Below are 18,995 nucleotides of genomic sequence, written 5' to 3' on the forward strand. Positions count from 1 at the left end.
AGCTTTGTAGGTGCCATCGTGTTTAATCGTCCAAACCCAGCGAAGGGTAAGGGGCCGTTTCTGACCCTTTTCACGACTAACGACGCGCTAGGTGCCATTCTCATTGTGGCGTTTCAGCTCCTTTTTTGCAGCGACAAGCCATTTATCGTGCTCCAGGCAGGTCATGGCCTGTTTCCAAGTGTATGGGATGTAACCGGGGTCCTTGGGCCCTAGTTTGGAGGGTTTATCCTTGTCGAGAACCGCAGAAACATAGAGTTCTTTGGTGGCATCAGGATTGCTTGCCAGCATGGAGGTAACGTCAATGTCCATCTTTGTATGCTCCTTCAGATGTTGCAAAATCGCAGGAGACGGCGGATTAACCGTCGTGTAGTGGATTCCATGCGAGGGGATCGAAACGAGAGAAGTCAAATGGCGATGTCTTGACAAAACAGATGCTACTTCCTTTTTGGACGGATACTGCGCGTCGTACGTCGGTTCTCCACCAGAGATGTCGATGACGATCTGCGGAGGAACGTGACCGGGCGGAGGCACCGTAGACGGGCGGTTTGATGCAATTTTAGCACTTGCAGGTGCAATTGAAGCAGGCGGAGTGGCCGCTATGGCACTCCCTTGGTGTTATCCCTGCTGCATCTTCGCGATCCGTTCAGATCGGCGTAGCTGAGGAACCGGACGAGCGTCACTTCCACCATCCATTTGTGCCTCCCCTAAAGCCTCTTCGCTTGTAACCGTTGGACAAGAAGGGTAAATTCGAGGCTTCGAAGCCGTTTGAACCAGCGGAGGGAGCGGGCGCGCAAGAATCGGCGGAGATCGAGGACGCGAAGGAATTGGGGGCGATTTGGGCCTTGCAGGAATCGGAGGAGATCCAGGAATCGCAGAATCGGCAGACGGCTAACTATCCATCAGAAAATCGATGGGAACAAACCTTGCAATCTCCGCAAGGGAGCGCTTAGATGGAACTGAAGTGAATCGATCCCCGTGCATCTGCTCTCCCAATTTAGTGTTGTATTGGGGCTTAGGCAAGCTGGCTTCCTTGATTTCATTGAAAACGATGTTGCGAGAGCGAGTCGTCTTCTTTGTGCGGATGTTGTAGATTATATAGCGATTCCCAGTATCGTAACCGACTAAACGGCCCTCATTTACGTGGGAATCAAGCTTGTCAACGCGCTATTCTTTGTCAACATGATACCAAACCTGGTATCCTAATGCCTGGAGATAAGAGATATCCAGCTTGCGGCCATAGAAGGCTTTATATAGGGTCATGTTAATTCGCGAATGGTACAGTCGATTGATCGTATGGTTCACTCCTTGCAAAATAAGTGACTAAAGGTGTTTTGAGAGCTGATTTTCGACTATTACAGCGATCATAGGTTCCACCAAACGTCTGTTGGACTGTTCGGCTACGCCATTTAGCTGCTTTGTGTATGGGGGCGTCGGAGATGTAATAATGTCATGATGCTCGCAAAAGGCCCAAACGGGCTTGTGAATGGGGGCATCGTCTCCCTGAATCCGTTTGACCTTAATCTTAAACTGCTGGTCCAAGAAACTAACCACTTTTTGTAGATTTGGAAGGATTTCGGTCATCGATTTCATCGTAAAGACCCACATGTAGCGGAAGGCATCATCGGAAACCGTTATGAAGTAGGTCTCACGCTCGTAGCCCGTATGAGAGTAGGGTCTCTAGGTGTCAAAGTGTAGTAAATCACCTGGTTTGGTGTGAATTTGGTGCTCTTTACCATACGGAAGCTGATGGCTTTTAGCGCTGATGCAGGGAACGCAGGAGTAGGTGACACCCTTACCCTTTTTGAGGGTCATCCCAATTGTATTATGTTCCATCTTGCGAACTCGGTCCTCGCTGGCGTGACAGGCACAACGATAGGCTAAATCGATGGAAATGGGGTTATTCTTGCGCTTCTTGGTGGTATTGACATCTGCAGAAGCAACTGTGTTTGCCGCGTTTGCGGTATCTTGACTGTTTTGGGCCCAAAAACCGTCTTCTAGACCATTGATGAGGTCCTTAGATGAAAGTAGGTTGATCGAGGGCGAACAGATCGCTTGCACAGTGCGAATAAAGTGTTTCATCGAGTCCAACGAACCCTCCAGACATCTAAGCTAGTAGTGGTCCTTGACGAGGTTAGCGGTGCATAGGTCCACGATTTTGGACCCGTTTTTGCGTGAGAAAATAGCCTTTTTGGCCTTAAAGCTGGTTTGGTAACCCTGTTTATCAAGCGTGGAGACAGAGATTAGATTATTGTTCAATTCTGGGGCAAGCTAGACCTCTTGAAGAAGCAGTTCTCCAAGGTCCTGAGCGACAGGATCCTAAACGGATAGAACGACGTCACTAAAGCTCTCAGTAAAGAAACGTTGACCTGTTGCGGTAATGACGGGTATGCGGTAAGGCTTGAAATTGGCAAAAATCGACTGGAAGGGCGTCATATGCTTGGAAGTGCCAGAATCGATTATCCAATCGAATTCAGTAGACGACGACGGAGAAATGGCAGCATTCTTCGACATCTAAATGCCGACTTGCTGTGTCCAAAGGTCATCGTAATAAGCGAATGCTGGATCGATAACCGCCATGTCAGCCTGTATACCGTACGCCGGCGGGGCGTTAGTTGACGGAGTAGGGGCAGTCGTCGAATTGGCTGAATTGGCTGAATTGCTAGAGCCACTCTTCTTCAGATGGTAGTCCTTGGGCTCGTGAATTCCCTAAGACTTGTGATACTGACAATAACGAGCATTCTTGTTGTTTTTGTACTTCTCAGGCTTCGGAGGAGTTGATCCCTTGCCTTTGTTGTTTTTGTCATCTTTCTTGTTGTTTTTAGATGACGAAGAAGTACCTGTAGACGGCGGAATATTCCCCAGAGAGATCCCGGCGGTTGTCGAGTTCGTGGAAGGAAGATTCGTCGACTTATTGTCGCTAGAATAAGCGTATTGGATCGACTTATTGGTCGTTTCGGAAGTGTAGAATTCCTGATACATGGCATGTGCGTTCGTCGGTTTGAACATCTGGACAAAAGCATTGCAGCGGGGATTCGACATGATTGCGGTCATAAAAGCCGCATACTCCCATTTAAAGAAGACCTTGTTTGGCGTAATGGTCTCTTCATAGTCGTGAAGTGCTTTTTGGAACTTGTTTGCAAAGCCAGCGGCATCACTACCCTTGTAACGAAGCTCATTCCACATCCTGAATCTTTGTACGATCGCCTGGGACAATCCCTGTCCGTAGAGTTTCTCGAGGGTGATAAAGGCCTCAAAGGGCATGTCGTATATTGAAATCGCCGATTTAACATTGGCGTCTATACAGATATTGAGGTAATTCATGATTCGGGAACAAGCGATAACCCAAGTGCTCTGGTTCTACTAGAAACCGCTTTGGAGCTTGTCGTTAATCTCATCCAGGGATTCCTGAACTTTGCTGAGATCAGACATAGTCGGAGCATCGATGTCCTTCTTAGAATTGTCGAAATTGACGAGTTGGGGCTTGGTCATCTTCCCAAGAAAGTATTCGCGCTCAACGATATCGTCGTTGATAGGAATAAAACGCGGTTATACAGGAGGACTAACAATACCCAGTGTGATACCCTTAAACGCATCGTTTTACGCATTCAAAGCATCCAGGAACTTAATCCGCCAGTTTGCCCAATTAGGCTCCCCTCGAAGCTTAGGGACGTTCTCAAAGTAACGGATATCGGCGGAGGAAGTAGGAAGGTTCAATTTGAATTGCATAGTCCACGTTTTGACGGATTTAAGCTCTTCATTCGCCAGGTTGACGTAGAGCTCGCGACTGCCGGCGGGCAATTCAATGAAAGGAGAGGGGGTTTCAGACATGTTGAGAGACAGGAATGTATCTTCAATAGACGCAGACTGTGTAATTGGACTGAAATCGGGGGTTGAGATGAGGGAATGGGTTGTCGAAACGCGCGGTGGTTTGTACGATGACGCCACAGTGTCAGGACTGGACGTAGCCTTGGATGGCTATGTGGTACACGCGTGAGGATCGGCAAATGTGTTGTGGTGTCGCTGTCGTGCTAGACTGTCGCAACGGAAACCCAGCTGTCGCCCGTCGGCAAAAGCTGCTTGCTGGAAGAAGAGTTTGTGGTCACAATATGCGGGGAATGCAGTTATTGCACCAACTCTCGATTTGTGTAGGAATCGCTGGCACGGCGGAATCGGAGGATTCGACGGAGAAGCGATGGAAATGCTGTCACGGCGAAACGGGAGGAATCGGCGGGGCAACGAGGTATCGGCGGGGATCGCGGGGATCGACGACGATGGAGAGAGATGCTGTCGAAACGGGAGGAATCGGCAACGAGGGATGAAGCTGTCAGATTACCGGATTAGGAAGGTAAAGCTGGCGTTGAGACGATCTCTCGGGATGACTGCTGCAGACAGGCGATCCTTCTGATTCGTCGGGATTGTCGAAGCGGGGAAGCTTCGGCGGGGTTGATTGGTTGGCTCGGCGCACAGAGCCGGGGTAAGCTTCAGCGGTTGATGGTTAATCAATAGCGCGCTAAAGGACTCATAACCTCTTGGAAGGTCTACAAGATCGTAGGCAGGAAGAAAGGAGGCTATTCGGAGAATAGTATTTGTGCGTCTGAAGAGAAAAGAAGAAGAAGAGAGAAGCTATGGAGGAGCGAGAACTAATAGGCAGGAGGGTCACGGTCACGTGATCCACCAACGACAGGAACTCCCTTCCAACAATATTTTACTAGTTTGATATAATAATAGAATTTATTTTAACTTTTTATATTTAATAATAAGCACTTATAGATTCTTGTCTTAATGTTAATTAAGTAATTAATTAAAAAACTTTATTAAAGTAGATTAGACTAGAAAGTATTATATCAAATTAATATAATATTTTTATCTTTATATAAAAAAAAAGAAGAAGTATAAAAAGATAATATATAAATTGATAAGATCTTTTCTATCTTTAGATCTTTTTTATTAGCTCGAACTTTTATTTTAGGTCTTATTGAATAATATATAAATAAGAATATAAAAATATATCTAAAAACTTTATTAGAAAGGAATATACTATTAAGCTAGCTAAGATATATTAATAGATAATAGATAAATATAAAATAATTAAGATTATTATATATGAAGAGAAAAAAGAATTAAAAAGATTTTATAATATTATAGATAAAATAAATCTAATAATTAAAGATAAATATATTAATATTATTAATTTAAAAAAAAGATTATTCAATTAAAAGTTTATATTTAATAGCTATATAAATAATAAGTAAATAATTTATTAATTATAAAAGCTATATTTATATATAAGATTTAAAAGATATTAGATCTTTTTATATTTAATAATAAAAAGACTATATATTTTAAATATTAGATTATTGAAATTTATTAAAAGCTTAAGACTAATATTGATTATTTTTTATCTTTATTTATTTATAAGATCTATATAATTAGCTATTATAAAAATAGAGTTTATTTTTTCTTAGAAGATCTACTAGAACGTAGGCAGGAAGAAAAGAAGGTTATTCGAAGAATAGTATTGTGCGTCTAAAGAGAAAGAAAGAAGAAGAGAGAAGCTTTAGAGAAGCGAGAACTAATAGGTAGAAGGGTCACGATCACGTGATCCACCAACAACAAGAACTCCCTTCCAACACCTTCTACGAGATCATCTATCTATCTCTTTAAAAAAAAGAGCCCTCTATAAAGCTAATAATAACGTAAGAAAATATAGTATAACATTATTAAGTTTATAGATAAGAAAGGGCAAAGGGGTAAAACAAAAGATATATCTAGGGTCTAAGGAACGAGTAAAGAGTGGTCTAATAAACAAAGCAAAGTAGACTGTATAGATAGAGCGCGTAATATTAGGTGATATCTCGATTAAAAAATAGAGATAGTTTTACAAAGAGGTGCTTAATTGTTAAGAAATCTTTCTTAAAGAGAAGAGGAAGAAACGATTTCTTTTTATATAAATAAGAAATTAGATAAAAAGATATTAGTAATAGTGTTTTCTATTAATAAAGTGCTAGTATAGGGATCTAATAATAATAAGCTATTATTACAAGAGATTATTAATAAACTACTAGTATAGGGATTTATAATATAGAGAGCTATAAAAGCTGTATTTATATAAAGTATATCGTTAAAAAGCTTCCTTAAATTAAGTATAATTATTTAATACTAAAATAAAACACGGATAAGAGGTTTAATATAGCTATTAATAGCTATATTATATATATATGAGAATCAGCAAATATATTATCGCTATCGCGCTAGGCTATCACAATATAAACCCAGCTATCGTCCATTAATAAAAGCTACTTGCTGGAAGAAGAGTTTGTAATCATAAGATATAGGGAAATTATACTAACTTTTAATTTGTGTAGGGATCGCTAGTATAATAGAATTAGTAGATTCAATAGAGAAGCGATAGGAATATTGTTATAGCAAAACGCGAGGAATTAGTGAGGCAACAAGATATTAATAGAGATTATAGAGATCGATAACAATAGATAAAACTATCAGATTACTGGATTAGGAAGGTAGATCTAGCAATAAAACGATCTCTCGAGATAATTACTATAAATAGGCGATCTTTTTAATTCGTTAGGGTTATTAAAATAGGAAAGCTTCAGCGAGGTTGATTAATTAGCTCAACGCACAGAGCTAAGGTAAAAGCTTCAGCAATTGATAGTTAATCAATAGCGCGCTAAAGGACTCATAACTTCTTGGAAGGTCTACTAGAACGTAGGCAAGAAGAAAAGAAGGCTATTCAAAGAATAGTATTATGCGTCTGAAGAGAAAGAAAGAAGAAGAGAGAAGCTATAGAGGAGCGAGAACTAATAGGCAGAAGGGTCACGGTCACGTGATCCACCAACGACAGGAACTCCCTTCCAACATTTTTATATTAAATAATAACTAGATCTCAAGTTTAATAAGTCTTATCTAGATATTAAAAATATAATTTTCTATTTAAAAACTATCTTTTATAATCTAAATTATTGTATTAAAACCTTTATTATATATTATAATATAAAAATATCTTTTTTAATTAAAAACATTTCTCTTTACTTGATTTTAATGCTTTAAAAAGTATATATATATACTATTATATCATAGAGATGATAGTTATATTTTAGCATTTATATTATGTTCATTCTAATTATATAACTAAAATATTATCAGGATCGCTGGACTTTAGTGCTAGACCTAGATGCCTGGGTATCTGACGGTCTACTTGGCAGGGCAGGCTTCAACGAGGTCACGTGATTTGTCATATGTATAGGAGGATGGGAGATCTTATTATATAGATCCTAATAGCTCTCTTTCTTTCTTTTCCTTCTTTAATTCTATTATTATCGTTTCTTAGACTATAAAAACGATCTTTTTCTTTTGTACTTTATCTATCTAATATAATAATAGAACTTATCTTAACTTTCTATACTTGATAATAAGCGCCTATAGATACCCGTTTTAGCACTAACCAAATAACTAATTAAAAGACTTCACTAAAATAAACTAGACTAACTAGAAGTATATCAAGTCGACGAGATATCTCTATCAATCCAGTCGAAAAAAAAGATACATAAAAAGAAAACATACACAAAAAGATCTTTCCTGTTTTTAGATAATTTATTTTAGATCTAATCTCTAAATATAAGCGTATTAAAGATTATCTAGATAAAGATATAAGAAATTATTTAAAGAAATTCTTAAAGAATAAATATATTATTAAGCTAGCTAAAATATATATTTAAATAACAAAAAAGTATAAAATTAGCTAGATTGTATTATAAGAAGAATGAGATAAAATAAATAGACTTTATATTATTATAAATTAAATAAATAATATAATTAATAAAAAGCGAGCTATTTAATTAACTTATAAAATAGAGATTACTTAACTTTAAGTTAAGATCTAATATCTAATAAAATAATAAACTAGTGATATATTAATTGTAGAAATTATTTCTTATAAGATTTAGAAGATACTAGACCTTTTTATATTTAGTAATAAAAAGATAATCTACTTTAAATACTATACTATTAGAATCTATTAAAAGTTTAAAGTTAATATTAACTATTATTTAATCTTACTTATTTATAAGATCTATATAATTAACTATTATAAAAATAAAATCTATTTTTATTTTAAAAAATAGCTAGATCTTAAATCTAAGAAGCTATATATAGACTCTAACAATATAATTATTTATTTAAAGATTGTTTTTTATAATTTAAATTATTACATTAAAACTTTTATTACTTATTATATTCTATAAATAAAGCTTAAAGATTTTTTTACTAATTTTATTATTAATTATTTATAACTAATAAAAAAGACTAAAATTATTAAAATAAATTATAAGAAAGATTTTTTTATTGTAATTTCTATCTTCATTTTAAAGCTTGACAATAAACTTGATTCATAACAATAACAATAATATTATATTAAAATAGTTAATTAATATTTATATTAAAAACGTATATTAGATTAATGTTATATAAAGTAATTAAACTTATTTTAGTTAAAGTTAAAGCTTTTCTTTTATCTTTTAATCTTATAAAAAAAAATATAGATATTAAAAAGACCTCTTTATTATTAATAGTTAAAAAAGAGAGATTTATAATATCTAATCTTTATCTTCTTTCTATTAAATATATCACTTTACTTAAAAAAGATAAATACTTTTATTATAAAAAATATAATTATTTAAATTGCGATTATCTTATTACTAAGTCAATCCTAACTATACTTATCGCCATCTTTATAATCTAGTCTAACCTTTAAATTATTAAACTAGAAAAATTAGATTTAGAAAATAATTAAATTTAAAGAAAGTCTTCTCTCTAGATTATAAATTATTTATAATTATAAAGAATAAAAAAAAGTTATTTTTATATTACAATTTTATAGTTAGTATATAAATATTAATAAAAATTTTTTATTTCTATATCTAAGTATTAATAGATAATAAAGTAGATACCTACTTAATAATTTATCTCTAAATAATAAAAAAACTAGAGCAATATAATTTTAAAACCTAAAAATTAAACTAGTCTAAGATAGTTATTACTTTTAATAGCTATCTAGCTAGACTAATTATATATATAATATCAATCCCTCTTATTGTTAAAAGCTATTACTAAAAAAGATCCTTATATTAATTACTAATATAAGAAAATAAAATATGATTTTTAGATATCTATAATTAGTAGATTAAAATATAATAATTAATTATAAAAAGTTAATAATAACTTAGTTATCTCTTTTCTTGCTAATAATAGAGATCTAGATAATAATAAAAAAGGTTATAAACTAATTAACAAGATCTATTCCTATTATAATTCTAAAAAAACCAGATTCTACATTTATAAAAAAAATATTAAAAAGACTATAAACGCTAAGAAAATATAATAAAAAAAATAATAGCAACTAATAAATCTAAACTTAAATATATATATAATAATTCCCATACTAATAAAACCTTTTTAAAGATATACTAAGTATTAGTAGAAAAATCATGATAGCTAAAGTTAAAAAAGCCTTGTTAAAAATATAAATAATAAGAATAATCTTTATTAAAGCTACTAATAGATTTCAAAATTATTTAAATTAGAAACAAGATTTAATAAAATCATAAAGAAAAAGATAGTATAAAGATCTTTATAATCTCTATCAAGGAGATCTAGAAAATCATTAATATTATTAAAAAATAAGAAAATAAAACTACTAAACTAGATACTATTTAAGTAGATATCTTTAAAGAATATTATAATTTTATAAATATCTTTTTAAAGAAAGAGTCTAATATATTATCTCTAAATTATCTAGATATTAATCACAAGATTAAATTATTAGATAATTATAAATCTAGTTATTATTTATTATATAAAATATTATAAAAATATCTTGAATTTATAAAAACCTATATTAAAAAAAAACCTAAATAAAGATTTTATTATATTAAATACAATATCTTATTCCTTATTAATTCTTATAATAAAGAAACCTAAAAATAGATTATAATTCTATATTGATTTTTATAAATTTAATAATATAATAAAAAAGGATATTTATCTATTACTATTAATTAAGAAATTAATATAATAAATATTAAAAACTTACTATTTTATTAAATTAGATATTTAATAAAGGTTCTATAGGATTAAAATATATCCTAATAATAAGGATCTAATATTATTCTAATTAAGATATAATATATATAAATATAAGATGATACTATTTAATATAATAAATAGTCTTATATCTTTTCAATATTATATTAATAATATTCTAAAAAAAGACTATTTAAATAATTTTATAACTATCTATATTAATGATATCCTTATTTTTAATAAAATCTTTAAAAAGTATATATAATATATTTAAATTATCTTAGAATATTTATAAACCAATAGTTTATAAATAAGGCTTAAGAAATACAAGTTTTATAAATAAGAGACTAAGTTTTTAGATCATATTATTAGAATTTATAGTATTTCTATAGATTAATCAAAATTATCTATTATATAAGGATAAAAACTTCTAACGATTATTAAATAAAGAAAATCATTCTTTAGATTTTATAACTTTTATAAATATTTTATATACAATTTTAGCTAGATTATCAAGTTATTAACAAACCTAATAAAATAGACAATTCCTTAGAACTAAAATGATATTTATTAAAACATATTTAATAAACTAAAATATTTAATAGTAATAATATCTATCTTTATTTATTACAAACTAAAGATAGAGACTAAAATTAAAATAGATATTTTAAAAGAGGTTATAAATAATATCCTTTTCTAGAAAATTAAAGATTATTAATATCTTATAGCTTTTCTATCTAATATAATAATAAATATAAAACGTAAATATAAGATGTATAATTATAAGCTTCTTATTATTATCTATATATTAAAAGAATAAATACTAAAGATAATCAGCCTTTAATAAAAGAAGCTTTTTAAAATATATATAGATTATTATACCTTATAATAGTTATATATAAAATAGTAATTAAATTATTACTAGATCTAATAAAATTAACTATTTAAAGATTATAGATTAGAGATCTAGTTTTAGATTAGAAAACTTGATATTACTATAGATACTCTCTTTTATAAAAACTTATTTAAAAAAAGATAGTTTAAAAAGTCGATTCTATTATCTAAAAGATTCTAGTAGTATAATATCTATAATAACAAATAATAAAAGATTTAAATAGTCTTGATTAAAAATAAAGATAAAGATAATATTATAAAATATATAAAATATAGTAATTAGATAAATAAAGATCTTAAAAGAATTTTAAGAATTAGTTTATAATAGATATAACTATTAGATATTTAGAGATAATCTTTTATTATATAATAATAAACTAGTTATAACTAATAATAATAATTTAAAAACTTATCTATTAGATAAGATATATCGATTATTAGCAAACGTTTATCTAGATATAGAAAAAATAATAAACTTATTCTGCTCTTAATATTATTAGCTAGAAATAGTATAAAATATTTAATAATATATCAAAAACTATCAAGTTTATTAATAGATAAAGATATAAAAAAAATAGATCTTCTAGCTTATTATAACCTTTTCTAATATCACAGTACCTCTAATAAAATATAATAATAGATTTCTACTTATTTTTAAAAAATCAATATAGGTTTAATAATTATTTTATTTCTATTTATATCTACTAAAAAATCCTCTTTCTTTATTGAATAAGGCTATAAGCTTTAGATATTATTTAATTAAACTAATTTAATACTATAAAGATAGCTAGATTTTTATATAGTATAAAAGTTTACATAATAAATAGAAATAATATAAAACTTAATATAAAAAAAGATAACAAATATATAATCAATATAGAAAAAATAAATAGATCGATAATATTAAAAAGTTATTTTTAATATTAAAGATTATATTTATATTACTATAAAAAATCTAAAATAAAAACGATCTAATAAAAAGTTATCTAATAAAAATACAAAACTATTTTTAAGTATTAATAAAATTAGTTATTCTTTCAAACTATTATTTCTCTTTAAATTTATTATTTATCTAATCTTGATCTCCAAAAAACTATACTATATCAACTATCCTAATTATTTATTACTATCTAAATAGCTCTTTAATCCTTCCTCACTAATCAAGATCACTAAATATAGTAAATAAAAGATAAAAGAGATCTTTAATATATATTTATAATATAGCAAATTATAATATAAACTAAAATAGGCTAAAAAGGATCTTAATAAGATATAATATCTAGTTAAGAATATCTAATATACTCTATAACATATGAAAAACTTTTATGATTATTATCTAACAAAACTAGAACCTCTAAAACACTTAGATAAATAAATTCGTATTATTCTAAATAAAAATAACAACGACAATATAATTTCTAATTATCTAAAAAATAACCTATTAATATAAAGAGATAATGATTAATATAATATTAGTAGAACTAGTTTTATTTCTTTAAGAAAATTATATAACTATATATCCTATAAACTCAAAAGACTAAGCTTAGATTTTGTTGAAGGGTAATATCAAGATCGCTAGACTTTAATACTAGAGCTAGATACCTAGATATCTAATGGTCTATTTAGCGAGATAGGCTTCGGCGAGGTCACGTGATTTATTATTATATATAAGAGGATAAGAGACCCCATTATATAGATCCTAACAGCTCTCTTTCTCTCCTTTCCTTCTTTAGTTCTATTATCGTCGTTTCTTAGACTATAAAAGCGATCTTTTTTCTTTTATACTTTACCTACCTGACAAATATAGTAATCTTTAAGATATTTATTTTCATTATATAAACCTCTAATAGATATAAGTTGCTTCAAGATATTAATTTTCTATTAACTAGATCACATAACTAATGATATGATCATATAATATAGTTTTAATATAATAGATATTATGAAAAAGTAGTAATATCATATGATTATTAGTCTTGGTAATAAAAAATAAAGAGCTAATATTAAGGATCTAAAATAGCTAAGTCATCTATACCTATTATAGAGTTCTAGATATCAAACTTTTTAATTAAGTTAAAAAGCTATTTTTTTAGTAAAGAGAGGTGTTTTTATATTAATCCTCTTTTTTTAAATCTCTTGATTTATTTTTTCTATCATATTATCTAATTATAAATAAAATATAATGAATAGTTAATACTAAATTACTAACTTTTTATAATTTATATATTAATATCTATTCATAAACTATTAACCTCGATTATTAGTAATTACTATCAAAAGTTTATAACATATATAAAAATATATTAAAAAGACTTTTATAACCTATTTTAATACAATCTTTTCTATTTTAATTAATATCATTTCTTTTATAAATCTATTTATAATAATAAATAAATCTGTAACTCTATCTTTTTTTACTAAAAGGAGTTCTATAATAAAATCTATTAAAACCTTAGCTTAAATCTATTATAAAATTAATAATGATTTTAATAGCCTATATTATATATCTTATTAAACTAAACTTCTTTTATAAATATTATAATTCTAAAGAAATTATTACATATCTTTTATTATATTAGACTAAAAGAACTATTAAGATAATATCTTATATATAATATCTTATCTAGGATAGCTAATAATATAGGAATTATATATCTTCTAAATAATTTCTATTTATAAAGATTTATTATCTAGAATCTAGATCTTTTAACAAGAATATAATAGTTCTTAATTATTAAGATAACACTTAGAAAGACTTATCTTTAAATATATTTAATAATCATATAATAATTATCTTATTATAAAGGTCTATTTCAAAAGTCACGTTTTTATATATACTATGATTTCTTTTTCCTAAATTACTAGCTTATTTTCCCTAGATAATTTAATCTATTATTTCATATAATATTATATACTTTATCTTATCAAAAGCCTATTTTCTATCCCTCTATTAATTTTATCTTATCATCAATTAAAATTAACTAAAAACTATTAAGAATCTATATAGAATAGAAATTAATTTAGCTATCAGCGTTACTATTATTATACTAAAAATATAAAATTAAAAATCAATTAAGCTTTCTTATTTATTTAAAATAATCCTTTAAAGTATTAACTATATATAGATAGCTATAAAGAAAAAAGAATTCAATTTTAATAATCTTATAATCTTAGTAGATAATATTATTATGAATATTACAAGATCTAGATGCCTAAAAAAGTAAACTAAAACTATAAAAAAAAACTATTTTTGTTAAACTTAAATTAGATTATTATAGAAAAGAGAAAATATATACTATTTTTATTAAAGAATTTACAAATAAAGATATCTTAATCTTTTTAATAATAATTTAGTACTAAATAAAATATATATGAATATAGAAACGAAGTTTTCTTTATTCTTTCATTAGATAAGATTCATTAATGTCATTATTAAAAGATACCCTTATTATCAAAACTAATTCTATTTATAAATAAATATAGGATTAACTATCTAAATATAATTATTTAAAAAGATAGAGCCTTTTCTCATAGATATTATTTTTAATAGTGTATTTTTAAAATTACTAATATTAAACATTTAAATCAATCTAGTAATTTACCAGATCTTAATATAATTAAATCTATTTAGGTTTATTTAAAATAGAAAATTATTATAAAAGGGGCTTCCAAAAGCTAGATAGTTATAATTCATATATAGAATTTAGTAAAGTTAGAATTACTATAAAGCTAAATATAAGTATAGATTAAAAGGATATCCTAATATGATAAATAGATTATTCAATTAAAGGGAGGTAATAAATATAAAAAGGATTGAAAACTATAAAAAACCATCTAAAACCATCTCAAATTATCCTAAACCATCTCTAAACTATCTAAAACTATTAAATTATATATAGAAATAATATATCTATAAAGCACCAGATCTATTAAAATAATAAAAACGAAGAGAAATAACTAAAATGATATACTAGTTTAATATGATAAATATTTACTAAAATATTTACTAAATTTCTCAATTCCAAAATTGGAGCACAATATTTTTTCAAACAAAATTAAATTAATTCATTACTACTCCACAATAATTATTATAGTAAGTATGACATCATATATATATATACCTTTATATACTATTGGATGGTACTATTGAGTGAATTTTATCTGCCTTCTAAATAGGAGATAAAAATTATTTTTTATCAAAATTTATAACTTTAAAATTGGAGCATAATATTTTTATAAACTAAAATTAATTTAATAATACTTTATACATAGTTATATTACCTAATATAATATTTTATGTATATACTATTCTGTATACTCTATAATATTAAAGTATAAGAATAATTTATTTTATTTTCTAAATAGGAAATAAATCAACATTAATAATTTTTCAAAAAATTCTAGAAACTAAAATTAAAAATAGTTTTTTCCGAAATAGGAAAACTAATTTTTAATTCCTAAAATAGTAATTACCTAAAAAGGTGATGATTCATCAATAATTTCTAGCTGATTCTAAAATTCTAAAATGAGTCATAATTTAATAAAACCTTTTGTGGCTTATTAGATTATACTTTTAATACAAAATCATCCAAATATAAATATGACCTCAATCCCGAGGGTAAAATAATTTTATCTATCATTGATCTAATAATATTATCATCTTATTCATCATCTATTATCAAGTCATAACCCTTATATTTAAAAAAGGATCTATTTAACCATTCCTATTTTAGTTAGAAAATATATGAATTATAATTGCTCTTTAAGATGCGACTTTTAAAATAGACCTTTATATAAAGCTAAGAAATATATCTAGTATATCTTATTATCTAATCTATCTTTCTTTTATCCTTTTTATAACTTTAGTTCTTTAAAAAATGATATATCTATTATAAAGTCTAGATCTAGTTTATTTGTATTATTTGTATTATATATCTAATTATATTAAATTATCACTTTCTTAAAAAATATCGAGAAACAATTTAAACCCCCTTTTATCTTTAATATCTTATAATAAATCTTATCTTCTTTTTAATAGTATATCGAGTAAAACAACAAATTTCTTAGATTAATAATAGAGTATAACTTTATACTCTATTATTAATCTTATTTATTATATCTACTATTTATTTAGATATTATATTTTATTAAAATAATAAAGATTCTTATAATCTATTATAATAATAAATTAAGATATTATCTTTAACTTAGATTATTATTTTTAAAAAATATATATAATTACAAGCAGCTCTATATTATAAATCTTATCATTTAATTTTACTAATAATAACTTCTATAATATATAGATTTAAGATATAAATCTTCTATCTTTTTATTACTATAATAATATTATTTTTATATTATAGGCTAAAGTTTAGAAGTAGATTATATAAAATATATAATCTAGTGTCTACATAGAAGCACCTAATTACATAATATCTCTTTCCTCTAAGATTATTATAAATAATATATTAACCTAGTCTAATTAAATTAATAAAATTTCAACTTTTTACGTATAACAATCTTCTAAAACTATTATTAAAATATCAAAAAAACTCTACATATTATATTTAGATTATAAAGAAGAAGAATCTTTAAATCATCTTATGATTTAATATATATTCATTATTAAAATAAAATATACTTTAAGTAATAATAGATATTTAGAAATAAAAATAGTTTAATAGCCTTTTTTAATACACATAATTAATAATATAATAGATAATTTAAAGCTATCCAATATAAGCTAAATAAATAGTGATATAAAATAATTATATATATCAAAGATAAAAATAATCCTAAATACTAGAATAAAAATAATAAATAAACAGTAATCTTAGTTCTTTGCTAAAGTATAACTAAAGATCTAGGTTAGGATCTTTTATTAATTAAAAACGAGACTTTTTAATCTTATACTATTCGTAGAAAATATTAATAATTAGCTAATCTAATAAATTATAATAAAAAATAAACTAGAAATTAATAATAATAATATTAGATCAAACTCTAATTAATTTATTCATATCTTCTTTTAACTAAAAAAACTTATATAGAAAAGTACTAAAATATATATAAAATATATTTAAAGTTATAGCGATTTCTAAAATCTATTTATAATAATCCTAATACCTAAATATAAATAGTCTATTACCTAAAGAATTATTATATAAATAAGTTTTTTAGATAATAAAATATCTCTTTAACCTGATTAAAAAGTTTAATATCTAATAGTTTAATATCTAATAGTTTAAATATATTAGAGATCTAGTCTAGTTGTATAACAATAAGTAGGGTTCTTGAAGATCAAGAAGAATTTGATGAAGAAGAGAACCTTGGAGCAAACTCAATTAGAGTAAATATAAGGGAATCTTTAGTAAGTGAAGATTATTAAATGCAGTGTAGCAAGTAACTCTAGAGAGATCTTCTATAGAAGAAGATTCTATAATCATATTTCTTTATTTAGAATTCTAATTATTTTCTTTATATATATATATATATATATATATATATTAAATTAGATAATAATACGATTTAATAATCACATATCTATTAATTTTAGAGTATATAAAAAGAGTTTTTTCTTTTTAGATATTTCTTTTCTTTAACTTTTTTTCTTATTTTTAATCTTATAATCTTTTATCTAAAGTTTTTATACTAGATTATCCTTTTAATATTATTAATTTATATAAAGCTAATAGTGCTTTTTTTATCTTTATATCTTTTTTATAATTTATATAAATAAAGAATATATATAGCTTTTTTATATAAGCTAATTAAGATAAGATAATAATAACTTACTAAATAAATATATTATCTTTTTTTAATATGAAATCTAGATATAACTATCTTATAAGTTATTTATTTGATTTAAAAAGAATAGGATCCTAATAATATATAAAGGCTAAATAAGTTTTGAATCTTTTTATAATATAGCTTTTTTTATTTTTCTCTTTATTTATTTACTTTACAAGATAAGATATATACTAGTTATTAATAAAAAGATTATATTATTTAATATAGTCTTATATTTTTAAAAAAATATTATTATATCTTAGCTCATATAGCTAGCTTTTTCTTTCAATAGTCTCTTAATAATAAAAGAAGAAAAAGATTAGTTATATTATATAAAATAATTATTAATAATAAATTAATAATATAAATATTTATCTATAAAATATAGAATCTTATCTTATCTAATATCTTTTATTTATCTTAATAAGATGTAATCTTTAAAAGTTAAATATTTCATATAATTATATTCTTAAAAATATCTATAGATTTAATAATTAATAATATATATCTAATATATTTAACCTTATTTTATTTTATATAAATATCTTGTCCTCTTCTTTTTATTCTATCAAGAATTTTTCTCTATTTTCTATTTATTATATCTATTTATAATATATAAAAAAGTATAAATAGGTTTCTAGAGTATTATTATAATATTTAGTCTATCTATCAATTTTAAAATAAAATATAGCTAATAGATATTATATAATTTTATAAAGTTAATATATTCTTATCTATAGAGTTTCTATAAACTATGTTTCTTTATTAGATATAATAAATATAGAGAAGTTGGATTATTATATTAATATTTAAATAACTATCTATATTATATTATTAATAGAGATTAAGTCTATTCTTTAAAAGATTATTCCTTTTATTAGTTGATCAATAATCATTAAGATATCTATATAATTGTCATTTAATAATAGATCTATTATAAAATCTAATATAATGTTTTTTATAGTTATTCTAAAATAGAGAAAGGTTTTAATTAGGCCTGGACAAGTGTTGGTGCTGTGATATCGCGGTACCAGTCATACTACGGTATCGAGGGCCAGGTTCTATCTCTATAGTACTTTCTTGGCGGTACTAGAGAGCTGGTATTGTCACGTAGTCACGCTGCGGTAGTATCGCGAGACTGTAAATACTATAAACATACTAAGTTTTACGAAAATTTGTAACTTGTATAAGTTATGTAGAAACTACTTGTA

At 26.1% G+C, this 18,995-nt stretch overlaps 3 protein-coding genes across 3 annotated transcripts; all 3 read right to left on the reverse strand.

Moving 5' to 3' along the window:
• Window positions 1–209: 209 nt before the first annotated feature.
• On the reverse strand, window positions 210–2,511 carry N7506_007068 (uncharacterized protein; the record flags this gene model as incomplete). Its single annotated transcript, XM_056956361.1, has 2 exons — window positions 210–277; window positions 2,340–2,511. The coding sequence occupies 2 exons, from the start codon at window positions 2,509–2,511 to the stop codon at window positions 210–212; spliced, it is 240 nt and encodes a 79-aa protein (XP_056810695.1).
• Window positions 2,512–2,706: 195 nt separating this feature from the next.
• Window positions 2,707–3,261, reverse strand: N7506_007069 (uncharacterized protein; the record flags this gene model as incomplete). The annotated part of the gene is made up of 1 exon (XM_056956362.1): window positions 2,707–3,261. The coding sequence occupies one exon, from the start codon at window positions 3,259–3,261 to the stop codon at window positions 2,707–2,709; it is 555 nt and encodes a 184-aa protein (XP_056810696.1).
• Window positions 3,262–3,597: 336 nt separating this feature from the next.
• N7506_007070 (uncharacterized protein) lies at window positions 3,598–3,828 on the reverse strand (the record flags this gene model as incomplete). The annotated part of the gene is made up of 1 exon (XM_056956363.1): window positions 3,598–3,828. The coding sequence occupies one exon, from the start codon at window positions 3,826–3,828 to the stop codon at window positions 3,598–3,600; it is 231 nt and encodes a 76-aa protein (XP_056810697.1).
• Window positions 3,829–18,995: the final 15,167 nt, after the last annotated feature.

The sequence above is a fragment of the Penicillium brevicompactum genome (genome assembly GCF_028827555.1).
Source record: "Penicillium brevicompactum strain IBT 35665 chromosome Unknown utg000005l_segment0_segment0, whole genome shotgun sequence".
Classification (NCBI taxonomy): domain Eukaryota; kingdom Fungi; phylum Ascomycota; class Eurotiomycetes; order Eurotiales; family Aspergillaceae; genus Penicillium; species Penicillium brevicompactum.